The sequence below is a fragment of the Dipodomys spectabilis genome, unplaced genomic scaffold (genome assembly GCF_019054845.1).
Source record: "Dipodomys spectabilis isolate Male_0828 unplaced genomic scaffold, ASM1905484v1 ptg000019l, whole genome shotgun sequence".
NCBI classification, from domain to species: domain Eukaryota; kingdom Metazoa; phylum Chordata; class Mammalia; order Rodentia; family Heteromyidae; genus Dipodomys; species Dipodomys spectabilis.
In genome coordinates, this window is record NW_024870696.1 from 1,324,204 (window position 1) to 1,341,123 (window position 16,920).

A 16,920-nucleotide genomic window follows, 5' to 3' on the forward strand; every position below is an offset into this window, starting at 1 on the left:
AGAAGGTATATTTTACTATTTTTTATTTAAAGATTTTTTTTTTTTCAGATACATTTAAAAAATGGACTTAGAGCAGCAGCTTTACCTTTAAGAAGAAAATACAGAGATTTCTTACATATTCCCCATTCCCACATGTGTAGCCTCCATCATTATCATTACCCTTACCAGACTAGTAAATTTATTACAGTTAGTGAACCTACATTGATACATTTTAACCATAGGCAGCAGTTTATATTAGGTAAATATAATCTGAGGCTTTGGCTTATATTAGGTGTTAATGTATAGTGCATACATTTGGAGAAATGACATATTTTTCATTGTAGTATCATAGAGTAGTTTTATTGCCCTTAAAGTTACAGATATTTTTAATTGGTAAATGTAGCCTCAGTTGTTGATGTTCCCATCTGTTTATTGATAATTGCCTTTGCTAAATTTGCAGATGGATTGAGTGATGAAAACAATGATGACCGAGTCCTTAAATGCTGTCTCCAATACCAGGAATTATTCCCCTGTTCTCTTGTTATTCTGTGCACGTGAGTTTCATAGCCATTGTTTTCTCTTTTTAAAAAACTTTTATTTATTTTTATTGTATAGGTAATATACAGAGGGGTTATAGTTACATAGATCAGGTGTTCATATACATTTCTTTTTGAACAATGTTGCCTCTTCCCCCATTTTCTCCCAGTTTTTCACTCTCAACCCCACTCCCCCCTATGTTGTATAGTTTATTTTCAACATAGTGTCTAGTGAGTATCACTGCTGAATTAGTTCACCCTTTGTCACACCATTTCTGTGCTTCCCCTTGCCTTCCCCAAAACAGATAACCTTACTATGAGACAAAAAGTACAGAAATCAAAACAGCAACAAAAGGGGAAAAACAAAGCAACAACAACAAAAAACCCACAAAAAGTAAATTAAAAAACCTCTTGTTCTCATTTCTTGGAGTTCATTTCAATAGAGCTTATACCAAAGAATTTAAAAAATCATATTGTATGTATGAAATGAAGGGATCAGTGAATAATTATTTTTTATGTCTTCCATTAATCTCAGTTATAAGCTCTAGAAGAATAAGATCGTAAGTAGATTTTATTTGAGTTTGGATTCTATTCAGAAAGTCTTTTCAAAAATGAGGAAAATCTCAGTACCAAACTCTGACAGAATTTTTTAGTTAGAAGAGAAAACAAATTTGAATATCTATTTATGGAGATTGCATCATTTATGTTATAGTTCTATTGTGTAGTTAGCCTGGGTCTACCAGTTGTCAGCTATATGACCTTCAACAATTTTAACTTCCTTATGTATAGTAAGACAGGGGAAATGATATCTGCCTTATAAAGTTATTTATTTTTTGGTCAGTTGTGGGGCTTGAACTCTGGGCCTGGGTGCTGTCCTTCAGCTCTTCATCTCAAGGCAGGCACTCTACCACTTGAGCCACAGCACCACTTCCAGTTTTTCTGGTGACTAGTTGGAGATAAGAGTCTAATGGGGAATTTCCTATCTGGGCTGGCTTTGAACCGTGATCCTCAGATCTCAGCCTTCTGTGTAGCTAGGATTACAGGTGTGAGCAACCAGCACCTGGCTCATAAAGTTATTTTATTAAATCATATTATATTGAATCATACTTAATATTTAATCATATTTAATATGTCAAAGATTTTGAATAGTGTTGAAGTGATCCTAGTTACCATGAACTGAGACTTAGGTGTTCTCTATGAACTTTTCCTTTCTTTCCCTTTCTTCCTCTCCTAATTTTCATAACTTAGTACTAAGATAAAACTAATGTAATATGCAGAAAAATTGTATTTATTGTGTTTGGGAAAGGACTCTGAGAAACAGAAGCAATTTTAACTTACAGTTTTGGTCTAAATTTTGTTTATTACATAATACAGTTTTTAGTTTTATGAGCTTAATCAAATTCTCTGTACAAAATTGAATGAATGTAAAAGTGCATTAGAGCCCTGAGATTTTTATTGTAAAAGGGCTTGCTTAATATTATTTAAGAAGTAACTTGTGTTTAGATCAGCTTAGAATGAAAGTTGTGAGACATTATCAATTCTTCATTATTCAGTCACTGTTTTCGAATTAATAGAAATATTAGTTTAGAGAAAAGAAAATTGGTAGCCAAACCTTTTTATTCTGGCATTGTCATGTTCCAGATAGATCCCATGTGTTTTCAGTGCCATATGTTTTAACAAAAGTATTTTTTCCTTCTAACTCTAACTTTAGGGATGATAGAAACTTAAGAAGTAAAGGCCTAATAAGTGGTGTGAAGTCACTGAGTAAAGAAGAATTGAGTTCAGAGTTACTAAACTTATCTCTGAATACAGATATGTGTCATCAACCTTGTATTTCTGAGCAGCAGTTGAAAGCAGGTAGTATTTTTACTGTGAATAATTAAAATATATCTTATGAACTAAGATTATTAATAACATTCATGGCAGTTAATAATAATAGTAATTAATAGTAAATTTTCATCTTGTCAATTTATTTTTTGCTGGTTCTGGGGCTTGAACTCAGGGTCTGGGCACTGTTTCTGACCTGTTGTGTTCAAGGCTGCTGCTCTACCACTTGAGCCACAGGTCTACTTCTGGCTTTTTTTGCTAATTGGAGATATGAGTCTCATGGACTTTCCTGACCAGGCTGGCTTTAAACTGCAATCCTCAGATCTTCTGAATAGGTAGGATTACAGGCATGAGCTACCAGCGTCCATCTCATCTTGGACATTTAAAATAACATTAAGTTTAGGCTACTTGTTGTTTGTTTTAATGACAATTATAAATAAACAGCATTATTTTCTAACTGTACTTTCATAAATTGACTTTTATCCATATAATCATGGTCAATTTGTGCAAACTAATTTGTACTATGCAAAGTAAATCTTTTAAGTTAATAGTTGCTACAGTTACATTCATTTGATATGGAATTTTAGTTTCTTTTTATAATTAGCTTTATTACCTCCTATTAATACACTTAAAAATTAAGCTGGTAATAACTGTGATGTTGTAAGACACTAGTAAAAACGTTTTCTTAAATTTTAACTAAAAATTAAGAAAGGTAAGGACAGTACTGATGTCTTGAGATTTCTTTGTTTTAAACAAAAAAGTCCGTTTTGTTACCTGATAATTGATAGAGTAGTATAATAAATGGCATCATTTATAAACATATCTCACCTTTTCCCGGTGCAAAGAAAATAATTTGAGGTCTTGGTATTTGTAATACTTTTTGTATATAGTTTACATAGAAATATTTGTGAATAAAACCAAGCAATTTATTTGACCCATTTTGGAAACCCAGTTTTAGTTGTAATACTCAAAATATTTGAGAAGAATACAGAATATTCTAGTTTATGGGTTTTCAGGGGTAGTGTCTTTTCAGTTTGCCATTGTATTACTACCATCTTGTATCCTTAGTTTTTTTGTTGTTGTTGTTATGTTTTGTTTTTTTGTCGATCGTGGGTCTTGAACTCTGGGCCTGGGTGCTGTCCCTCAGCTCTTCAGCTCAAGGCAAGTGCTCTACCACTTGAGCCACAGCGTCACTTCTGGTTTTCTGGTGGTTTCTATTGGAGATAAAGGTCTTATGGACCTTCTTGCTCGGGCTAGCTTTGAACGGTGATCCTCAGATCTCAGCCTCCTGTGTAGCTAGGATTACAGATGTGAGCCACCGGTGCCCGGCATTATCCTTAGTTTTCGTGTGTTGAGCTGAGCCACTTAGTGTTTTGGGTTTTGACTTAAAAATTATAGTTAAAAAATGTATTATTATTGTCAAGGTAATGTATGTGGGGGGGTGGCGGGAAGGGGAGTTATAGCTACATAAGTCGGGTAATGAGTAATTTTTTTTAACCATGCCACCCTTTCTCTCATTCACTCAGTTTTTTCCTCCCATTCCCACTACAAGTTGTATAGTTCATTATCAACATAATGTCTATAGTGAGTACACCTGCTGCATTTGTTCACCCTTTGTCCCACCTTTTCTGTGTCTTCCCTTACCCTCCCAAAAGACAACAAAAACAGCATATGAGCCAAGCACCAGTGGCTCATACTTGGAATCCTACCTACTCAGGTTGCTGAGATCTGAGGATCAAGGTTTGAAGTTAGCCTAGGCAGGAAAGTCCAATAGACTCTTATCTAAATAAACTACTCAGAAAAAGCTGGAAGAGGCACTGGGGCTCAAGTGGTAGAGTGCTAGTCTAGAGAAAAAGAAGCTCAGGGACAGTGTCCAGGCCCTGAGTTCAAGCGCCAAGATTGGCAAAAAATAAAACAACAAACAGCATACAGTTGTTTTCAAGTGCTGAAAGTAATGATAGCTGGTTGCAGGTACCTGTAATCCTAGCTACTCAGGAGGCTGAGATCTGAGGATCATGGTTTAAAGCCAACCTGTGAAGGAAAATCTGTGAAAAACTGATCTGTGAACCACCAGAAAGTCAGAAGTGGAACTTTGGCTCAGATGGTAGAGTGTTAACCTTGAACAATAGCCTGAGTTCAAGTATGGTGCACGTGTGTGTGCGCGCATAACACACACACACACACACACACACACACACACACACACACACACACGACATACACACAGTATTGATAATGAAGTGATTTCAAGTAATGAAATGATTTCTCCCTTAATGGGAGAAGGCATAAAGATAGGTTAAGCTGAATATATTGGTTGTCTCTAAAAATTGGTTGACCTAGACTGAGTTTAGAAATATGTACAATTTTTGGAAGAAAGCCATTTTCATACATACTTTTTTGGTTTTTCAGTTGTAAATAAATACAATGCATTCTTGTCATTCTTTCATTTTCAAAATAAAAGATATATCATACACATTAAAATATCATACACATTTAAAAATTTTCCACTTGAGTAAAAACTTTTAGTTACTTTTTTTTTTTTTTTCAAAAACTAAGGGCTAAAGCCATGGCTCAAGTGACAGAATACCTGCTTGACAAGCATGAGGCCCTAAATTCCAACCCCAGTACTGCCCAAAACACAATAGCTAAAGAGCTCCCCTATATAAAACCATAACTATTTGCTTTGAAGGAGCAACAACTGTAAAAGACGGCTGTAAAGAAGAGTCTACGAATTCTGGACTATCCATTCTACTTGAACACATCGTATGTAATCTTGAAAAATCTCTTGGAACAGCTTTGTCTTCAATATTAGAAACAGAAATGAAAATTGCTTTTGGAAACCTTTGGATGGAGGTGATTAGTTCAAAGTTTTCTATAACTGGAGATTTGTTATCTTAAAAGATTATTGTACAAAAGGTGTAAGCTTTATTATAGTAATACCATGCATTGAAGTTTTTCTCCAGATTTTTGAAATAACTTTTTTGACAAATCATAGATATTTCTTAAAGGTTATGAATGCTACATTATTCATATTTTAATCAACAAATATTTATGATGTATTGGAAACCTGCCCCCCCTCCAACTTAAATTGACTCCAGGAAACTTTATTTCATTTGATTTGTTATAGAGAAACCCACTAAGCAACATGCATTCAGAATATTAGTTTGTATTTTGGCTTATGCCAAATAATGAAAATCAGAATAGTTGATCACCTTAGCAAAGTGTTGGGGTTTTCTTTAGTTTTACTCTCTCCTACAATTCAATAAAACATCAAACTGGGCAACCATGTTCTTAAGAGCTCAGTGTAATGTTGATTTAATGTTTATATACAATTATAGCTAACAGAAACATTATATATCCCATCAATTGTCATTTCTAACTTTATCATAGCTCTTCAATGACATTCTCATATTTGCCAATATAATGTGTTTGGGGCTTGATTGTATTACCTAGTGTTGTGCCTGAATGATGAAGAATAATGAGAAGATTCTAGGAGGTTTGATTTAAGTTGGATATTCTGTAGTAGAAATATGAGTGACTCAGAAAAAAAAGATGTTGACATCGCATATAAATAATAGCCATTTTTATTTATAAGCATATCTTTGTAAGGAAGTGGAATTTGTATTTAACAATTTGTTCTATTGTTCTCTCTTAGTTATATGAAATAATTATAGATTGATTTCTTTATAGAAACTATTCATTAACTTGAAGGACTTTTCTGATTAAGACTATGCTTCTCTGATTAGAATTATGCTTTTTTAAATTTGTAGTGTCTGAAACTATAAGGGTTAACACTAATATAAATTTTATAAAAGCAAATTGTAATAGAAATAGCATTTCAAGATTGTGATTAACTTTTAATAAAACATTTTAATATAAAAAGAATCTAGAAATGTTTGAATTGATAAATAAGTATATTTAAATAACAATATAATAAGTCCACAAATAATAATTTTTAAACATGCTTTTTAGATGCTGTATTTGAAACCACCATGGACACTAATACATTTATTACAGTGCTTTAAAAAACATTGGTTGGCTGTATTTGGACTAGTTATGGAAAAGAACTTGCTTTTAACTGTTGAGAGCCTGTATGAAAATCTCTCTAAAGGTATGAATCTTCTTTTTCTTTAGCCATGTGTATTAAAATATTAAATAAATCACCTATAAGCTTATCTACTCAGGAGGCTGAGATCTGTAGATCATGGTTTGAAGCCAGCCTGTGCAGGAAGAGTCTGAGACTTTTTTTGGTGGGTTATAGGGCTTGAACTCAGGGTCTGGGCTCTCTCCCTGAGTTCTTTTGCTCAAGGCTAGCACTCTACCACTTTGAACCACACACAGCTCGACTGCCAGTTTTCTGGTATTTAATTGGAGATAAGAATTCCACAGACTTTCCTGCCCAGGCTGGCTTTGAACCGTGGTCCTCAGATCTCAGCCTCCTGAAAAGCTAGGATTACAGGTGGGAGCCATTAGCATCCAGCTGTGAGACACTTGTTTTCAATTAGCTACCAAAAAGCTAGAGTGGAGTTGTGGCTCAGGTGGTAGAGCACTAACTAGCCTTGAACACAGAAACTTAGAGATAGTGCCCAAACCCTAGGTTCAAGCCCTAGGACCAGCACACACACACAAAAGGAATGCTTTATTTTTAATTCCTAGTGCCAATAAAAGACTGTGTTCATGTTTCAAAATAAGTAAGTCTCTGAAAGTGAAGATTCAAGATACATTGTAGTATGATTAATTTGCCTTTGAAAATTGTTACATAGCATTGTACCTTAATGATAAAGATACTTGTTCTGTTTAATTTTGTTTTTCATAAGTTTTTAATCTTGGAAAGTATAGTCACTACCTTTCCTAGCTAATTTGGGGATTTTAGCATTTTTAGCTCCCTGAGAGAAAGTTGTTAGATCTTCTTGTTGTTTTGGAGCTTGAACTCAAGGCGTGGGCACTGTCTGTCCCTAAGCTCTGTTGCTCAAGGCTAGTGCTCTCCTACTTTGAGTCACAGCTCCACATCTGGTTTTTGAGTGGTTAATTGGAGATAAAAGTCTTATGGGGACTTTTCTGCCCAGGCTGACTTCAAAGACTTCAAACCATGATCCTTAGATCTCAGCCTCCTGAGTAGCTAGGGTTACATGTGATGTGAGCCATTGGTGCCCAGTCTTTTTTAAATTATTTGTTTGTTTATTTATTGCCATTGCTGGCACTTGAACTGAGGGCGTGGGCACTGTCACTTAGCTTCTTTTGCTCAAGGCTAGCACTCTACCACTTGAGCCACAGCACCACTTCCTGCTTTTTCTGTGTATGTGGTACTGAAAACATAATACCAGGACTTTGTTTGTTAATAGCTTTTAATACCAGAAGTTTAAGTTAGGCATGACATGTACATGTAAACATATTCTACATAAATTTCAGAGTTAATATTAGATTAGTGTCCCAAAGTGATTTTCATGTGTGTATTCATTCTTACAAGTTTGTCTTTACTTCCTCTTACCAGCTAATAATGAAGTGAATTTAACAACAGTGAAATTTCTCCTTGAGGATTCTAAAACTTTGTTACATGCTTTTAGTACAAGGTCAAATTATGATGGTATTCTTCCACAGACCTTTGCTGAAGTGAACAAACTGCTCCAAACATTTGCAGAGGTAAGATACTTTTGAAATTCCATTTAGAGTAGCCTTTAACATACATTCTAAAAATGTATTTAGACAGTAATGGGTAAAAGATAATGTAACTCAAGCCTATTTTAGCATACTTAAAGGCATTAGATAAGTAAGTATAGGGGTGTATAAGCAAGTCTTGTCATAAGTTATGAAAACATGAGGGAATGTCATAACAGTTATTTTGTTACTTTTTTTTTGTACTGGTACTCCCTCTCTTTTTCCTTTCCTTTCTTCTTTCCTTTTTCTTCTCTTTCTCTCCCCCTTCCTTACTCCTTCCCTTCCCTCTCTCTTTACCTTTTTTCTTTCCTTTCCCTTCTTATTTTTGAGACAGGGTCCTCTTGTGTAGCTTAGGGTGGCCTTAAATTTGCAGTCCTCTTGCTTCTGCCCAGTGCTAGAATTTCAGGCTTGTATAACCACACCATGCAGTTGGTGAGATTTTTATATTATTTCTTTTATGGATAAGAAAAAGCAATTCAGTATTGTTCAGCTATTATTTCCAATGCCTGTGACCAGTGGATCTCACATGTATCAAAAACACGTAGGAAGCTAGGTGCCAGTGGTTCACATCTATAATACTAGCTACTCAGGAAGCTGAGATCTGAAGATTGTGGTTTGAAGCTAGCAGCAGCAGGAAAGCCTGCAAGACTCTATCTCCATTTAACTACTAAAAAGGCCAGAAATAGAGTTGTAGTTTACGTGTAGAACACTAGCTTTGAGCAATAAAGCTCAGGAACAGGGCCTAGGTCCTGAGTTCAAGCCCCAGGATCAACACCAAAAAACAAAAACAAAAGTGAAAATAAAAATCCATATAGGAGATGTTTTAAAATATGCCGGTACTAAGTAGCTCTGAAACCTTCCTGAATTGTAAAAAAAAAAAAAAATTTTGTTTTTGGTTGGTTGTGGAGCCTGAACTCTGGGCCTGGGCACTGTCCCTCAGCTCTTCAGCTCAAGGCCAGCTCTCTACCACTTGAGTCACAGCGCCACTGCTGGCTTTTTCTGCTTATGTGGTGCTGAAGAATCGAACCCAGGGCCTCATGCACTCTACCACTGAGCTACCTTCCCTACCCATAAAAATATTTTGACAAGTTTTAATAATTTTTTTTCATTTTTCATTTTGAAATTGTTGCAAAATTATGAAAATGTTGCCAGTATAATATGGAGAATTCCCATATGTACTCTTAACTCCCCAAGTGTTAATATTTTATTACATTTGCTTTTATAATTTCTCTACCAATCTACATAGTATCTGTCGGCATACCTGTCTGTCTATCCATCTGCATTTGTTCTGAGCTATTTGAGAGTATGTTGAAGATGTGATGCTCCTTTATCCAAATGTTTCCATAGTTTTCCTAAAAAAAGAGTTTCTGTTATAATACAGTAGAATTAATCAGAAAATTATCACTGATATAATTATCTAATCTGTAGTCATTAATTGTTCTACCAATTGACTTAAGAATTTCTTTAAAAATTTTATTGCAAAGATGCTATACAGAGGGGTTACAGTTACATGAGTAAGGCAATGAATACATTACTTGTCAATCATTGTTACCCCTTCCCTTGTCCCACTATCCCTTTCCTCCCACACTCCCCCCTCCTCCCCCACCAAGTTATAAAGTTTGACTTAGGAATTTTTGTGTGTGTATGTGCCAGTCCTGAGGCTTGAACTCGGGTCCTGGGTGCTGTCTGAGCTTTTGTGCTCAAAAGCTAGAGCTCAACCACTTGAGCCACAGCTCCACGCCTGGCTTTTTGTTTGAGTAGTTTATTGGAGATGAGTCTCATGGCTTTCCTGCTTGGCCTGCCTTCAAAATACTATCCTCAGAGCTCAGCCTTCTGAGTTGCTAGGATTATGGCTGTGAGCCACTGGCACCTTGCTTATTGATTTTTTCCATGTAGATTTTGTCCCTGTAATATGATTTTTTTTTAGTATTATCATTTCAAGTTTAAAAAACTGAAATTTTATCTATCAGAAACAGCTCAACTAAACCTTCTAACTACTCTGAGAGATATTAATGAGACTTTAATATAGATTGCATGGTCTCCTTTTTCTCTGAGAAACTGAATTAGGGTTGGTTTTTATGTTTTCATTTTTTGTCACTTATTTTTTATGGTCAAGTAGTTTTCAAACTTACTTGCTAAGAGAGTATCTCATGGAGTAAAAGGAACATCTTTCTTTTTATTTTTTTTAAATTTATTTTTTATTGTGAAAATACTGTACAGAGGGGTTACAATTACATGGGCAAACATCTTTCTTTTTAATAAACTAGTAAGAAATATGTGATGAATCTTGTATGAAAGAATTTATTTCAGGGATGAAATAATTCTTTGGTTTAAGGTGACCAAACTATTGGTAGTTTGAATTTCTTAAGGTAAATACGATTTAGGAAGACGATTTAGCAGTGATGAATAGACATGGGAGTTTAAGGAGTACAGCTTGATAATAGACTGTATTGGGAAATAATGTTACCTTTCCAAATCATAGAATTGAGCCTTAAATCATATCTTTAGTGAAATAAATATAGGGAACAAGATACAAAGTGTGGCATACTTACAAGCGTAACAGTCTTGGAGTTAAGATTATTGGGACTGACAGAAATAAAAATAATCTCAAATGTTAAGAAGCGCCATAAAATACGATGTAGTTACTAGATTATGGTGTGTTTATTGTGTATGCGTTGCCCACTTGAATTCTTAAAGGGTTGAATTGTTACTTAGTAAGATGTTTATTTCTGGATTGCTATATTAGCAAGAGATTAATGAATGCCAGTAGCAAAAATCTAGCATTCTTACTAGTTCTTTTTGTTCAGCACTCGACATTCATGTGATTGCTTTAAACAGCCTGATTGTTTTGTTCCTTTATTTTCATGTTAGAAACAATTTGTTGTCTAAGTAGGCAAGGAACATTGTGATTTTGCTTACTCCTTTAAAACACTTTGAAAAGGAGTTGTGATTTGATACATGCCATAAATACCTATTCATGTCTATACTTTGAGCTATATGAAGATTACTTCCAGAGATAGCTATCATAAGTTAGTTATTGTTAAAAGTATCTACCTTATTTATTGAATTTGGAAAACTGAGAATAGAGGAATGTTCATTGTTTTTTATTTCCTCTTAAAGGTTTCTGAGAAAATGAGAAAGATAAACTAACATTATCATTTACTAGATTTTTCTTATAAGTGGAGTGGAAATAGGATAAAGATAGATACATTTTTATTTTATAAGCCTTCCAACCATCAAAAGGGGGAAAGAAAGCTGCTCTCTACCAATGTGCTAAAGTAATTGGAATCAATCTTATTAATATTAAATTTACATGACTCAAGGTTTTGACCTGAGTTCTTAACCTGGTTATTTGTTTCTGAATCTTAATTCTGTTCTATAAAATAAGTATAATAATAACTCCTACCTTAGAATAAACTTAATATTTATAAAAACCTTCAGACCTAGCAGATAGTAAGTGCTATATAAGTGGTTGATTACAGACTCATAATTAATACTCACTACTCAGGAAACTTAAGATCTGAGGATCAAGATCTGAAGCTAGCTGGGGCAGGAAAGTCCATGAGACTCTTATCTCCAATAAGCTACCAAAAAAAAGTCAGGAGTGGAGGTGTGGCTCAAGTGGTAGAACACTTAAGCAAAAGAAGCTCAGGGGGGAAAAAAAAATAGCAGCTCAGGGACAGCACCAGGACCCTGACTTCAAACTGGATTGGCATGCCCACACATACATACAGACACACACACCCAAAAGTAAAAAACCACTTGTATAATTGTATACACTGTTATCTAAGAACCAGAGCAAAGAAGCACTTTGTATGTATGTGGTGATGGGAAAAAAAAAATTATCGGCTGAAGATTTATAGATCAATGATAGTGAACTTGTATAGTTGTATATACAGTACAAGACCTATATTTTATTTTTCAGCATTGCCCACAAAAATGTTATATATGTGTTTTATATAAATAACATATTAATAATCTGTTATATATATCTTATATATAACAGATTTTTTATCTGTTATAGATATGTTCAAATATAAAAATTAAAATATAGACAAAAATGATAGGCATCAAGTGTTTATTCTTTGCTTCCTACATTAGAAAATAAATATCATAGTTTTGTTGTTGTTGTTATTGTTGGTCGTGGGGTTTGAACTCTGGGTGTAGGCACTGTCCCTGTGCTCTTCAGCTCAAGGTGAGTGCTCTACCGCTTGAGCCACAGCACCACTTCCAGGTTTCTAGTGGTTTATTGGAGATAAGGGTCTCACAGAGTTTCCTGCCCAGTCTGGCTTTGAACCGTGATCCTCAGATCTCAGCCTCCTAAGTAGCTAGGATTACAGGTGTGAGCCACCAGCGCCTGGCTCATATTTACTTTTATACCTGGCATGCAATCAGAATTTCATTTATACATCACTGCAGGTCAAATCCTGTTCATGTCTCATACCATCTGAGTGACATTGTATGAGTTAATTTAGCTTTTCTATGTCTGTTTCCTCTGTTATAAACTCTGAATTATAGTATCTGTTTCATAGGGGTTGTGTTTCATTAGATTGTGTTTAGTTATCTCTTTCATTGGATAGTTGAAGTTAATTGTGCTAATAGAAAGTTGATGCACATAACAGTCTTATAAATATCAACTTTTTGATAGTGTTAGAAATTTTATTTTTGTAATTTAAAAGCATGAAATTAATAACACAAAACTAAGGTTTTGGGGCTGGGAAGATGGCTCAGTGGTAGAGCGCTTGCCTTGCATGCATGAGGCCCTGGGTTCGATTCCTCAGCACCACATAAGCAAAAAGAAAAAAGCCGGAGGTAGCACTGTGGCTCAAGTGGTAGAATGCTAGCCTTGAGCTGAAGAGCTGAGGGACAGTGCCCAGGCCCAGAGTTCAGACCCCACAACCGGCCCCCCACCCAAAAAAAAACCAAAACAGCTACGGTTTTTTTTGTTTTGTTTTGTTTTGTCGGTGCTGGGTTTTGAACTCAGGCTTAGTTGTTGTCCTTTAGCTTTTCCACTTTGGACTCTAGTTGTAGACCACAAGCACCACAACTCTATTTCGGGGAGGGGGGTTGTTTGTTTGTTTGTTTTTGTTTTCTTTTTTGCTAGTTAATTGGTGATAGTTGTCTCACAGGTTTTTTTGCCTGGCTTGGCTTTAAATTATGATCCTCAGATCTAAAACATGTGTGAGTCACCAGCTAACATTTGAAATCATCTTGTTACAGTGTGGCAAGTTAACCCTGAGAAATTGAGTGATTCTACCAAAGTTCATAAGGGATGTTACTGTAAAGCTGAGTTCCAAAACCAAGTTTTTAAACTCATAATGAAAATCTTTTTCTATTTTTATCAGTTTTTGTTTTAAACCCTTCCCTTTCAAGTACCCATTTCTTGGTGTTTATTTAGTTAAACTTTGCCTTAGTCTTTCTAAGTAATTATACTATTTGAGATCTTCCTTGAATCTACCATATTTCAATTAGTACATTTATATACATACAGGTGCATACCACCCAATTTATAAGCTAATTCTAGCTTCTACAGATGACAGATGTAGCCTTTGTCTCTCTGTTTCCTGACTTACTTCACCTAACATAATTTTTTCCAGATCTTTTCATTTCTTTACAAATGGTACAATATCATTCTTTCTAATGGATGAATAAAATTTCATGGTGTGTATATATGTGTGTGTATATATATATGAGTATATGTGTGTGTGTATATATATATATATATATATATATACACACACACACACACACACACGCATATACACATTTTCTTGATCTATTCATCCAATGAAGAATATCTGGGCTGATTCCATACCTTGGCAATGATGAATAGTGCTGCAGTGAACATGGTTGTACTGGTGGCTTTACTGTAGCCTTGTTTGTGTTCTATTGGATTATACCCAGGACTGGAATTGCTGGGTCATAGGGAAGGACTAAACTTCTGCATATTCTGGATATTAGGCCATTGTTTGTTATGTATAGCTGGCAAAACCCTTCCATCTTGTAGGCTGTTGTTTTAACTTGATGGGTATATCCTTTGCTGTGTAAAAAACTTTTGGTTTGATGTAGTCCCATTTACCAAGTCTTGCTTTGATTTGCTCTGCTTCTGTATGCTTATTTAGAAAGTTCCTACCAGTGCCAAGTTGTCCTGATGCCAAGTTGTCTTTCCACTACTTTATCTCTTCTTCAATTTCTTTTTCAAATTTTTATAGCTTTCACTGTAGAGGTCCTTCATATCCTTGGATAAGTTAGTTTTTGGGGGTTTTTTTTGAGACTTGCAAATGGAGTTGCTTTCCTGATTACATATATTAGTAATACTTTTTGTTGACACAGATATATTTTAAACATGCTTTGTTTCTTTTCCAGTGTAATATGTGGTATGTTCATTGTATTATTCCACATCAGTAATGGCAGTGTTTTGTTTAAAATTGTAATGAATGTGACACATCAAGTGTATGATGCTTGGAGCTGGACTTTGTGTATTTAATTTCTGTACTCTCTCTAGTTCAATACTATCTGTAACAAATGATCAAATAATGTTCTTATATTAACATTAGCATGTTAACTAAGAAAGGTCACCATAATAAATGGATTGGAAGTATTATTTGATTTAATGGAAAAGCTTATTTCTGGGAATTTTCTGTTCATAATCAAAGAACAAGAATTGCTAGCATTTCCCATGTTAGCCAACATTTATAAGGACACAGGACATTGTTTTACTCATTTACTAATGAAGGATTAATATATTTTATCTAATTCTTATTTTCCTAGGTCAAGACAAAACTTAAATCAAATTCTCCAAAAACCACAGTGAGTACAAAGCAGGAAGATACGTCTTTGATGAAGTTTCATAACCAAGAAATCACTGTTTTCTCAGGATCTCACCTTCCCCAGCCCAACAGGCATCAAGAAATCTGGTCTATCTTAGAGAATGTTTGGATTATAATATATCAGAACAGGTACTAAATTGCCAAAAATCTTTTTAACTCCTGCCTTACAGATTAGTTTTCTTAAGGTTTCCATCATTGCTATTATTTATGAAACGATGCTTGGCTTATGTTTATTGTGCTAGATTGTCTTACTGAGAGCCTTTTGTTAAATTGGTACCTTAGGAATTTTAAATATATGTGTATGTGTATCGCATACATGTGAGACAAATTTGGCATATGACATGATACATGTAACGTGCAGGATATATATCACACATTATAAGGGTGATCTAGCTGGGACATCTGTCACCCCATTGATTACCAACATTTATTAGGCCATTGTTATTCTTTTCTTCCCTAACCATTTCATGTATGTCCCTCTCCAAGCTACATACTTGATGGAAGAGGATGACTTCCAGATGGAGTCTTTTGTCAATGGTATATGAATAGCTGCACTCTCCTGCTAGACACTTCAGACAAGTTTTCTAAAATGTATATAGCTTAAGATCTATTTTTACAAATCTAGATTCAGAAAGACTAAAACAAAGCTGAGAGTATACTTAAAATAGTCTCTTCAGGATTCCTATGTAAACTTTGCTGAGAAGCATTGCCCGTATGTGTCAAAACCATTGAAAAGATTGGTCAAGCAGAATAGCATAGTGTAAGAATAGAACACAATACAATAGTTTTTAAATAGGCTATTCCTAGAATAGTTTACAAAGTAATTTGAAACCACTGATTTTATTAATCTACTTAGATGAATACTCTCACGTATATTTCTCCCCAAGTTCAGAATCTTCCCCCTCCCCTTTTTTTTTTTTTTTTTTTGGTCTGAGAGCAGGACTCAGATTTGGTATCTTGAGACTTGCTTTCACTGGTGCTCTATGACCAGAGCCATGCCTCCAACCCCTAGAATCTTTATATAATCAAATTTTATCAAACTAATGTTTGTCATTTTGATTTTTTTTACGGCCATGTGACTATTAGTACTTTTTTTTTGTTTTAATGTTCACAAAGGTAGCAGAACAATATTAGCGCTCAAAACATCTGTGAGCAATTGGCTATGTCAGCGTTTTTTATTTGGATCTGACTTTTAGTCCTTGGCTATATTCTTTTCCAACAGACTTGTAGTCTGTCATTCAGCTAGCTAGCTTATGATACTGAAGAACTACCTTTGCTTGACATGTATACTAAAGAAGATATTATTTACACATTTATATTTTATGCAAAAGTTTCATTATTTTTTTCTAGCGTTAACATATTTTTGAGGTTTTGGCTACCTGGATACTCTGTTTTGCAGAAAGTACCAGGCATGGATTACTGATTTAAGAATAAAATATACATTGGGCACTGGGTGGCTCATGCCTATAATCCTAGCTTGCTAAGGAGGCTGAGATCTAAGGGTCGTGGTTCACAGCCAGCTGGGGCAGGAAAGTCCATGAGATTCTTATCTCCAATTAACCACCAGAAAACCAGAAGTGGAGCTGTGGTTAAAAGTGGTAGAGAGCTGGTCTTGAGCAAGAGAGTTCATTGACAGTACCTACACACTGAGTTCAAGCCCTACACCAACAACAACAGCATCAAAAGATATTTTAATTTTTATTTCACTTAGAAAACTTATTGTTAAGGTGTTATACAGAGGGACTATTGTTTCCTAAGTCAGATAAAGAGTACACTTCTTTTTGGACAGTGTCACTATTCCTTCGCTTTCCCCCAATTTCCCCCTCCAGTCTCTGCCCACAACAGTTTTCACATAATGTTCACTTAGAAGACTTTTGAGTACTTTATGTAACTCAGAGGTAGTCCCTTTTGTGTTCTAGAGAGTTCTGTGTTCTTTTTTGGGCAATAGCATTTTAGGAAATGCTGTCTTATTAATGTCTACTTATTTAAGTCTACTTCATTGCTTTACAAGCTTGTTGTAGACCAAAGTCAATGTAGAACTTATTCCACACAATACGTTTGGGCCCTTCATGTAAAAATGCTCACTGGGAGGT

General features: G+C 34.9%; 1 protein-coding gene across 6 annotated transcripts in view; it reads left to right on the plus strand.

Annotated features, from left to right (window-relative positions):
• Positions 1-16,920, plus strand: part of Swt1 (SWT1 RNA endoribonuclease homolog) — a 61,064-nt gene that overhangs the window by 19,668 nt on the left and 24,476 nt on the right. For all 6 annotated transcript variants that reach the window (XM_042674691.1, XM_042674698.1, XM_042674695.1 and 3 more), the window contains 6 exons: positions 440-533; positions 2,227-2,372; positions 5,032-5,195; positions 6,315-6,453; positions 7,834-7,982; positions 14,769-14,956. In XM_042674691.1, the coding sequence (XP_042530625.1) occupies positions 440-533; positions 2,227-2,372; positions 5,032-5,195; positions 6,315-6,453; positions 7,834-7,982; positions 14,769-14,956 (880 nt within the window). The remainder of the gene's footprint in view (positions 1-439; positions 534-2,226; positions 2,373-5,031; positions 5,196-6,314; positions 6,454-7,833; positions 7,983-14,768; positions 14,957-16,920) is intronic.